Here is a 10,654-nt window from a genome sequence, read left to right as displayed (position 1 = left end):
TCCTTCAGGTCTCTTGTAAATGTGTCCCCGAGGCTCAATGGGATTAACCCGTCTAAATAAAGGTTGAATGAATGAATGAGGGCAGCACGGTGGCGCAACTGGTAGAGCTGCTGCCTCTCAGCGAGCAGGTCCTTGGTTCAAACCCCGGGCCAGGGGCCTTTCTGGGTGGAGTTTGCATGTTCTCTCCGTGCATGCGCGGGTTTTCTCCGGGTACTCCGGTTTCCTCCCACAGACCAAAAACATGCATGTTAGGCTGATTGGTAACTCTAAATTGTCCCTAGGTGTGAGTGAGAGAGTGACTGGTTGTTTGTCTCGTTTGTCTCTGTGTGGCCCTGTGATGGACTTGCGACCCGTCCAGGGTGTACCGCGCCCCTCGCATAGTGATTGCTGGACATGGGCACCAGCGACCCCCGTGACCCAAAATGGAATAAGCGGGTAAAGATAATGGATGGATGGATGGATGAGTTGGGCAGTGGCTGTTTAGTTTCCCCGATGTAAGACTGATCTGGATCTTTGGGATGAACCAGTCTTTGCCCTAATGTATTTTGGAGTTGAAAAGTCACTGGGACGTTATGTTTAGAAAATAAACGTCTCAGTTTCTCTGAAACTCCTGCACTGGTCTGGGTCTGGGTTCCTCCTTTTCACCTGATGACTGGCTGGAGTCCTTTTTGAGTTTGTTCTTTGCTGTCAGGAAGGTCCAGTTAAGATATCCACATTTCTCCAGGACCTTTCTTGTGTGAGATTTCTACTTCTGCCTGGCTCCTGACTTAGTGGGGATGTTCTGCACCAGAACATCTCTAAAAATGTTTTCTGTTTTTTGCAGATGATGTGGTCTTGTTGGCTTCATCAGGTTGTGATCTAGAGCTTTCACTGGAGCGGTTCACAGCCGAGTGTGATGCGGCCGGGATGAGGATCAGTTCCTCCAAATCAGAGGCCATGGTCTTGAACCCGAAAAGGGTAGAGTGCCCTCTCCGGGTCGGGGAGGAGGTCCTGCCCCAAGTGGAGGAGTTCAAGTATCTCGGGGTCTTGTTTACGAACAAGGGAAAAATGTAGCGTGAGATCGATAGGTGGATAGGTGCAGCGTCTGCAGTGAAGCGGGCGCTATACCGGTCTGTCGTGGTGAAGAGAGAGCTGAGCCAAATGGTGAAGTTCTCTATTTACCAGTCGATCTACGTTCCTACCCTCGCGACCCCACCCCGGATAAGCGGAAGAAAATGGATGGATGGATGAAACCCACAAAAGATCTAACTGAACAGGAAAACACAACAGACAAAAATAAACCATAAAATGACTGGATAAAAGCACAGATACGACAGACTGAGCAATCCGCTGCAGTTTTAACAAGAAATTGAAATTTTGGGAAATCAGAAATGTTTTAATATGCTCGCTGTCATTCAGAAAAACTCAGATTTAAAAAATGTATACGTCTGCTTTTACAGCCTGGAACATCTTTAAAGTCGATCACTGTGATTTCAAAAGATTTTTGAATATACGTACTATATATATATATATGTATATATATAAACCTCCACAGTGATGTGTTGGTTTTGTTGACACTGGTAACATGAGCTTCATGCACACTGAAACTCATTTCCTGCAGCTGCTCATCAACAATTGAACCGTTTGGCTGATTTACGGTTTATCAGTGCAGATCACAAAAACAAAGAAGTTCTGAGAACATCCAATCAGTCCTCGTCTCCTTTGAACCGTTGTCTTTCTGTAAGCAGCGCTGCAGTTTATAAAGGCTTTAATCACATCTAGCTGGAGACAAACAGCCATGGCCGCTCTAAGGACTCTAATGTTTCTTGCTTTGACAGGTAAGTTAATAATTTTTATTATAAATGCATATAAGACGTATTAAAAAGGTTAAATAGAAGCTTTTGTTTGATCAGGTTCTGTGTCTAAAGATGGAGTTCACTCTCTGCAGGGGCTTCCAGCAGTCAGTTTTCAGACTGCTCATACTACGATCTACTGAATCATCTGAACTTGACTTCATCAAATACACTTCTAGAAGTCATGCGACCCGTAAAGAACTGGACCGAGCCCACACTGGTCAAGTTGGACATGTTGGTGTACGGCATTTTAGGTTTGGTAAGTGTCCTCTGTGTGGGACTGAGCTTTATTACATTTATTTCATATTATGGGGATTCATGAAAAGAAAACGTGTTTTCCGTTAAACTGTACTATTAGGGGATGGTTTAGTTTTGAGGTGATAAAATGTTTGAGCAGGTTTGCTAAGATTGTACAACATGTCTTTTCTGCTCCACCTTTAGCTTATTTGCATTTGCTGCTCTGTCTCCGCATCATTTTCACAAAGCAAAAAGCACCAAATGCATTCTGCTCCACACGCAGTCGTCCTGTTCAGCAGGTGTGAGCAATTTTCACTTATTTTGCATCTGATTTGAGGAAAGTGTGTTCGTCTTCTCAGCACAACCTTAATATGACTCCGTCACAAACAGCAGGCACAAAACTGAGAGAAAGAAAAATGTTTTCTCTCGCTGATTGATGATCTCCATCGACTTCTGCTTATCTCTAGTCGGGTCGCAGAGGCAACAGGTCCAGGAGAAAAACCCAGACCTCCCTCTCTCCAGTTCCTCCTGGGGAACCCCAAGGCGTTCCCAGAACAGAGGATTTATAATCCCTGCGGAGTTCTGGGTCTGTCCTGGGGTCTCTTCCCAGTGGGTCATGCTCATAAAACCTCCAAAGGGAGGTGTCCAGGAGGCACCCTGATCAGATTCTCAAACCACCTTAACTGACTCCTGATGCAAAGGAGCAGCAGCTCCACTCTGAGCTCCCCCCAGATGACCGAGCTCCTCACCCCATCTCTAAGGCTCGACCGCCCTACGCAGGAAGCTCGTTTCGGCCTCTTGTAGCCGTGATCTTGTTCTTTCAGACATGATCCAAACCTCACGAGCACAGGTGAGGGTTGGAATGCAGATGAACCAGTAAATTCAGAGCTTTGTCTTTCAACTCAACTCTTTTTTTTCACTACGACTGACCAAAGCAACACACTCATTACTAAGGATGAAACTCCAATTCGTCCATCCATCTCCTGCTCCATCCTACCATCACTCAACAAAAAGGCCAGATGTTTAAAACTCCTCCACCTGTGGCAAAAGCTCCCTCCTGACACAAAGTTATTAATATTTCATATTTTTTGCGATAACAATGTCTGACATCACTGGAAGCGAGGATTAACCCTTTTCCTGACATCACCTCTTCTCAAAGTTAAACTGTTGTAATATAACGGGGACCGCACATCAGGATAGCTGTTTTCCACCTCCTGCTACTGCTGACACATCAGCACTAGTCATAGGGATATGATATTCATTAAATATGAAGATCCTGTGCCTTTATTTAAATACAAAAATCTAAGTTTTGGCACTCAAAGGAGATACAATGAGTTAATTGTAAATGTGACGTTTCCAGGATGAAAAGTCTCAAACGGTCACGAGTCACATCTGGATGTCAAAGGTACCACAGACACATCGGTTTTGTTTTAGTAAATGTTTCGCTGTCCAAAAATTTACTACCTTTTTACATTTTGCATCAAAAATAATTTAATTAGCCAACTTTTCTTTTTCTCAGTACTGGACGAATGATTTCCTAACGTGGAATTCTTCTGACTTCTGTGGGATAGACGAGCTGTTTATTCCCAAATCGATGCTTTGGATCCCGGCTGTCATCATCGAAGAAGAGTAGGTGTTTATCACTTTACAGACTCGGAAGGTCTGAATAAATCAAACTAACTAAACCATGATCAGTTAAGCTTTTATTTTGAAAATTAAACAGGGAACAGCACACAAATCCATCTGTAAAACTAACAATAAAAAGAAACTAAGCATTTAATAAAACAAAACAAAAAAATACAAATAAGGACAGATGGGAAAAAAAAGAATACATGTATTAGAAGATAAATGTCATGTTTTTGTTGTAGAAGCTGTTAGATCTTATTTTACCTAAGAATGCAAAACTTGAAAGTCACTTACTGTACTTTTTGCTGTATAAGTCGCAGTTTTTTGCATAAATTAACATGCCTGCGACATATACAGCGAAACGACTTAATGTTTTTTCCCCATATTTATAACCCAATTTTTGGCTGAGATCTGACGATTTCATTCATTCTGACACAGAAAATATTGAACACTACCACTTTTAGCCACTAGAGGGTGTACAAGCCATATGGCAAGCCATGTGTCTCATTAATAGATAAAAGTGGTTATTAATGAGACACTTGGCTTGCCATACCAAGCCACGTTCATCTTGCTCCGGAGCTCATGTAGCAACCGTCAAATCAGCTGCATTTTTCTGTGCCGCCCAGTCGAAATGTAGCTGATTTGACCATTAAAATGCATTTATTAAGGAAAAGTTCAACTGAGACACATCTTTGCTATAATGTCGAGCAAAGAAATAATTTTTTTAGGTGGTTATCTTGTTAAATTTCGAAGAAATGCACAGCGAGTCGTCCCTCTGCACGCTCCCGCAGCCGTGAATCGGCGTTTGAAATGTACCTGATTTTACCCTCAAAGTGCATTTATTAAGGAAAAGTTAGACTGAGACACACTTTTGCTATAATTTCGAGCAAACAAATAATTGTTTTTAAGTGTTAATCTCGTTAAATTCTTGTTAAAGTCCTCCCGTGCACGCTCCCGCGGCCGCCATTTGGCAGCCATTCGATTGTTGGCACAACACCGGCCCACGTTTCTTGGTGGTCAGCAGTGACGCGCAACAAACGCGACGCGTCAGCAGTGATGAATAATAGATGCAACATATTTATGGTTTTTCCACTTTATAAGACATATTTGGACTGATGTGACGTGCACAGTGGAAAGTACGGTAACAGTTTTGGTTCTGTTTGTACACCATTTAAAATCTGAGGAGCTCTAAACAAAAAGGAAGATAGTCTAAATGCTGTTTTGTATCTCGTTGCTTCCAATCGTTGACCTGTTTGAACTGTCAAAATAAAGGTAAACGTCAGAGACTAAATGTTGTTCTTGTGTTCCCCTCAGTGCCTCTGACAGCGGCTTTATCGCTGAAGATCCGTGGGCCGTCTTGCATCCCAACGGTTTGATAGTCACATTTGCTCGCCAGCTACTGACTTTCACCTGCCAATTTAATCTCTTCAAGTTCCCCTTCGATGTACAAAAGTGCAACATTACATTTTTATCCATGGGCGCTGACGGTAAACACCAGAATATCGGCAGCTTGTGTCATTTTGTCACATGTTAAAGTTTAACCCTTTTTTGTCCTTTGCACAGTGAAATCTTTGTTACTCGACTCAGCCCAGAATGATTCGGCCCTGACGGAACTGTCAGAGCAGTACATGATCACCCAGGGAGAATGGAACCTGAAGGAAATAAAAATTGTCAGCACAAATTTCACCAATGAGCACACATGCCATAGCGCACTTGTATTCATGGTAAGAACATATTTGTACAGTAAGTACGTTCTTTGTACTTTAAATCTATCTGATAGGTTTGCTCTTACAGGTTACACTTGAGAGGAGGCCTTTGCTTTATGTGATCAATTTCATCCTCCCGCTGGTGTATTTACTGGTGCTGGACTTGGGTACCTTTTTTATTCCTGAGTCCGGAGGTGAAAAGTTAAACTTCAAAGTGACAGTGCTGCTGTCCATCTCCCTTTTACTGCTGATTCTTAAAGACATTTTGCCCTCTACCGAAGTCAATCTGCCCATAATTGGTGAGTATCCACAAAAAATAATCTTTACAATTTAACATCTTTATTGCTGGTTCAGTAACAAACCTCGGAGCTCTGATGCACCTGTGCTTTTATTGTAGCCAAGCTCTGTGTTTCAGTGTTCACCTTGGTGTGGCTCGGTGTTCTTGAGACCATGCTGGTGAGCTTTTTAATTCATCTGGATGATGTTTATGGGAAAAAGACAGAACGCTCCGCTGATGCTGATGTTAACATCAAGCTGGAAGTTCACAAAGGTTTGTTTGTCTCATTTACTCATGATGACAAAAGTAAATCATTTTTAGATTGTGTTACATTTTAGATACAAAATGTACTCAATAAGATGTTTTTCTTTCTTTCTGACGCAGAGTCTCCAGCTGTTGAAGAGAACGGGCACTTCAAATCAGAAAAGAATCCTCCTCGTGACGCTGATCTCCTGAAATCCATCCTGGATGAATTGAAATCGGCTCAGCAGAAGACTGGAAGTCAGGAAAAGGAAACAACGCAGCCTGGATTTTTCAGAAAACTGGCTAAAATAATTGACATTTTGTCCTTCATTTTATACTTTTTAACTGTCTTCATTTTTGTGACATATATTTTTATAGTCTGGGTTTAATGTTTGTCTTCATTTAGATTCTTGATCTTGTGCATGTGATCTGCTACTAGTCTGGTGTCATATGTAATTTTGTCATTTCTGTTGTCCAAATTCATTTATTTGTTTTGTTGGCATGGTTGGAGTCAAAGTAGCCTGTTCAATTTTTACACTCGTCAACCCTGTTTTATGAACCCCTTTTCAAAATGGCTGCCTCCAGGTTGAATATGCTACATAATGACCTTCTAACTAAGTTAAACACAATCATAAACTTAGTGTCTAAACCTATGTTTTTGAACATGAAGAATGTCATGGTATATATTGAAATGATAATGGAGTGGTACCCATGTTGACAATCCAATATGGCCACCAGAAATATGAAAGTTGCCACCGTTTTCCATCTGAAAGTGCCATGATATATTTGTCTAGAATTTTGTTTTTGACTACAATCAATAACCTGTTGATGTTCAGGTTCAGGTGTAGGATCACCTTGTTGTAGGTAGACATCATCGTCCTCATCAGTGCATAATTCAGCAAATCCCTTGCAAAGAAGAACCTTGTGTTTTTCTCTTGAGCTGCCAGGAAACCTCCCAATCTGCTGAACGACAGGCATTTATCAGATGAAGCAGGTTGTTGATCTGCTCCAGGTACTCATCAAGGAACTTTGCCATTTCTGAGGAGTGAGGATCATATAACAGGAGGTGCCAGGTAGAACTTTCCATCATGCAGGGGGAATGATCATGGAGAGCCTATCATAAAGCAGAACACTTTGCCATGATACCATCATTGGCAAGACTGTCGGTGGCCTTGAGCTTCACCATTAACCCTGTCATGTACGTGATAATGTGGAACTCAATACCTCTTTTGTAGGCCTTCCCTCCAAAGATCCTCCAAAGACTTGCTGATGTGTATATGCCTGCCTCAATGGTACAAGCATCAAGTCCACTCTCGTCCACTGTTTTTCCAAGACGATGCAGCAGGGCAAGCACAATATGCAGGGTCCCAGTGCAGGGGACCTAGTTCTGGTGTCCAATTCCATAGAGCCTGCTGGTACAGGTCCAGCTCCAATGTCATGACAGTTCTCTCCAGTCCAGCAACATATACTGAAATGTCCTAGGTCAGCATAAGTGCAGTATATAATGTACTGTAGTCTGCAGGAGATGTTCTAACAATGGTACAACTCCTTCAGTATTGTCCTGCCTGCAACTTGAACTTGTCTGAGACATATAAGAAGTAACTGGCTGGCTGCCTATGTTGACAGTACATGCCTCTTTCTACTCTTTGCCTTAACTCTCACTCCGTGTGAGAATGAACGACAGAGGTTCCTGGGATGACATCTCTGGAATTTTAAGTGAAGTGTTGATTGGTTGCCCATCAGTCTTTTCACACTGGTTGAGCCCCACCACAGTCCTTTGGAAGGTGTTCTGGTCAGTCGGCGTGTCTTTTGTAAGATCAGTTTTATCAATGACAAACCAGATGGTTATATCTCCTGGTGAAATTTGGAAACAGAAACCCCCTGTCCCTACCATTTGCTGCAACACTTCCTGTCTCAGAGATTTGTAACATGTAATGTTTTAGTTCGTCACTCTGGAATGGATGGTGAGAGGGAACCCGGAGTGTCTGAACTATTTGTTTGAACTGTGATGTGGTCTTTGATTTGTGCTCAACTTGTCTGTCACTCATATTTTCAACAAGAAACTGGCATGCTCCATCTCCCGTCTTTGTAACTTCTGGGTTGCACACTTCAGATACTGACTGTGAACCAAAGAGAAGATAGGCCAGGAAGAATTGACACTTTGGGGGATTGTGAAAGTCCTCGAAACTGGACTCATCAGATGACCTAGTTCTGGATTCCTTCAGGATTATCTCATTCCTAAGCATGAGAGCTATTTATCGTAACTCTTCATATTCATCACGATCCACCTCAGGTTGTGAAGCTGCAGCTTCTTGCACTTCACGATCATCATAATCTTCTATTCTTCACAATCTTTTCACATTTTCTGTCGGTTTCACACGATATACCTCCAGGAACAGTGTGTGATGCAGAAGAGAGGCAGTTGTGGTAATGCTGCATTGTCACCATCTTCATGCAAATCTGCTACTACAATGTGAACTTTGTCATCATTTGTTCTAGATTTATTTGAATCAGGCGCTCGCCCCTGATTTTACTAATTTTATGCATCCTTAAATGTATAGCCTTCCTCAGATAGATAGAACTTTTATTTATTGGCTTTTGAATGTATGTGAATGTTTTTGTTCAATGCCCTGAGACAACTTCTGTTGGGACTTGGTGCTATATAAATCAACTGAATTGAATATTAAATATTGAACTATTGTTAAAATTATAACAATTGCAGCACTAATTAAATATGTGTTCATTTTTTCAAATAATTATTTAACTGCTTGTCCTCATTGGCATCCATAAGGGGGTGCTGCAGGACCCTCCACGCCCTACTTTTCCACAGCCTTTTTCATAAAGAAGAAACTTGTATTTCTGACTAGAGCATGAAAGTAGAGGGAGAATGTACAAAATCAAGTTTTGATTATCCCATGTATTTGTTCCTTAAGGTTTTACTGTACCATCTACATATTACCTCAACTAAACACATTTTGTACAAAATGTTAAGCCTAATTTTCTGCATTCAACTACTTTATGAAAAAAGCATTTAACTTATTAAAGAGATACAATTAAATACCTCCATTACTATCCAACTGTATTCAGAACCAGAGCACAAACTTAAACTAGGATGATCGGTGTCTGTTAGAAAAAGTCAAATTTATTTATAAAGCCCATTTAAAAACAGCAGCTGTTCCCAACGTGCTTAACAATAAAAAACAATGGCAGTAATTTCAATAATAATAATAAATAATAATTAAAAGCATTAAAAAAAAAACATAACACAAAACAATAAAACACCAAAATCAAATCACACTGTGTCAAAAGTAAGAGAAAACAGATGTTTTTTAAAAAGATTTTAAAAACAGGAAGTGAAGTGTCCTGGCTGATGTTGGGGGGGCAGATTGTTCCAGAGTTTAGGGTCCACAACTGAAAAATCCCGATCTCTGAGCTTGAACCGTTTTTTTTGTACAACCAAAAACAGCTGATCAGATGATCTCAGCACTCGAGAAGGAACATATGGTTAAAGTGGCTCAGAGTGATATGAGGGTGCAAGACCATTTATTCACTTAAAGTTCAACAGGAAAAAATTTAAATCTATTCTGATACGTACAGGGAGCCAGTGAAGGGAGGACAAAACTAGTGAAATATGATCAAACCTATGAGTTCCATTTAAGAGCGGAGCTGCAGCATTTTGGATGAGCTGAACTGAAAGGGAGACCTGACTGACCCCAAAATAAAACGTGTTACAGTAGTCCTGCCGGGTTGTAATGAAGGCATGGACTATTTTTTCAGGGTCAGATCTGGTCAACACTGACTTAAGCTTCATCTGCCTTAACTGGATGAAACTTCTTTGTAGAACAGAGTTAATCTGTTTATTAAACTTAAAATCAGTCTAAAACCATCCAGAGATTCATAACGGACTGCTGAAGATATGGCTGAAGAGAGTCATGGTTTACAGGAACAGAGACAGCAGTAGAGGGCTAAACACAATAACTTCAGTTTTCTCATCGTTAAAACTTAAAAACTTTGAAGCCATCCATGCCTTGATGTCATAAAGACATTTTAACAGAGGGTGAATTGTTCATGAACTATTGGGTTTAAGGGCAAATAAATCTGACAATCATCAGCATAACAATAAAAAGACTGTTTCCTCAGGATAGACCTCAAAAGGAGCAGAAACTGAAAACAGAAGGGGTCCATGAATCGAGCCCTGCGGAACCCTACAGAAAAGAGTCGCTGAAGCAGATAAAATATTATCAACATTAACACAAAAGCTCCTGTCACTCAGATAAGAACAAAACCACTCTAATGCTGCACCAGCAATCCCAACCCAGCGTTCTAACCGCGATATAAGGATACTGTGGCCAACAGTGTCAAAAGCAACGGTAAGGTCCAGGAGTCCAAGGAGCACAAACTGACCGGAGTCATTTGCTAAGAGAATATAGTTACAAACCCTTACTAAAGGTGTTTTGGTGCTGTGTCATTGTTTAAAACCAGTCTGAAACATCTAAAAAAAAAATAAAAAACAGCTTTAAAACAAAATAGCATCAGATCTGCAGAACTGGTCACATTTGTCCTATTTGTGGCTTTTTTCAGGATTGCAGCAGGGAAAAGGTTTAATTCTCATTTAATAAGAGAAGATGGAGTCAACATATTTGTTTACTTTATTAAAAGTAAAAGGATTTTTTTTAACAACTATCATGAACAGAATGGGAAAAAAAATTAATGTATAGTAACAGTTATATATA

General features: G+C 40.8%; 1 protein-coding gene across 1 annotated transcript; it reads left to right on the top strand.

Moving 5' to 3' along the window:
* The first annotated feature begins 1,777 nt into the window (after window positions 1-1,777).
* On the top strand, window positions 1,778-6,310 carry LOC119421309 (5-hydroxytryptamine receptor 3A-like). Its single transcript, XM_037688683.1, has 9 exons — window positions 1,778-1,817; window positions 1,928-2,091; window positions 3,430-3,474; window positions 3,589-3,698; window positions 5,010-5,182; window positions 5,259-5,419; window positions 5,490-5,700; window positions 5,799-5,951; window positions 6,072-6,310. The coding sequence occupies exons 1-9, from the start codon at window positions 1,778-1,780 to the stop codon at window positions 6,308-6,310; spliced, it is 1,296 nt and encodes a 431-aa protein (XP_037544611.1).
* Window positions 6,311-10,654: the final 4,344 nt, after the last annotated feature.

The sequence above is a fragment of the Nematolebias whitei genome, chromosome 15, assembly GCF_014905685.2.
Source record: "Nematolebias whitei isolate Nwh7 chromosome 15, NemWhi1, whole genome shotgun sequence".
NCBI classification, from domain to species: Eukaryota; Metazoa; Chordata; class Actinopteri; order Cyprinodontiformes; family Rivulidae; genus Nematolebias; species Nematolebias whitei.
The sequence above is the reverse complement of the archived record's forward strand: the minus strand, read 5'-3'. Positions and strand labels throughout refer to the sequence as shown.

Excerpts from the sequence above, each read along its gene's own strand:
- LOC119421309 (XM_037688683.1), top strand. The coding sequence starts at position 1,778 with ATGGCCGCTCTAAGGACTCTAATGTTTCTTGCTTTGACAG. Across the intron at positions 2,092-3,429 it reads TGTACGGCATTTTAGGTTTG|GATGAAAAGTCTCAAACGGT; the intron begins GTAAGTGTCCTC and ends TGACGTTTCCAG. Across the intron at positions 3,475-3,588 it reads GTCACATCTGGATGTCAAAG|TACTGGACGAATGATTTCCT; the intron begins GTACCACAGACA and ends TCTTTTTCTCAG.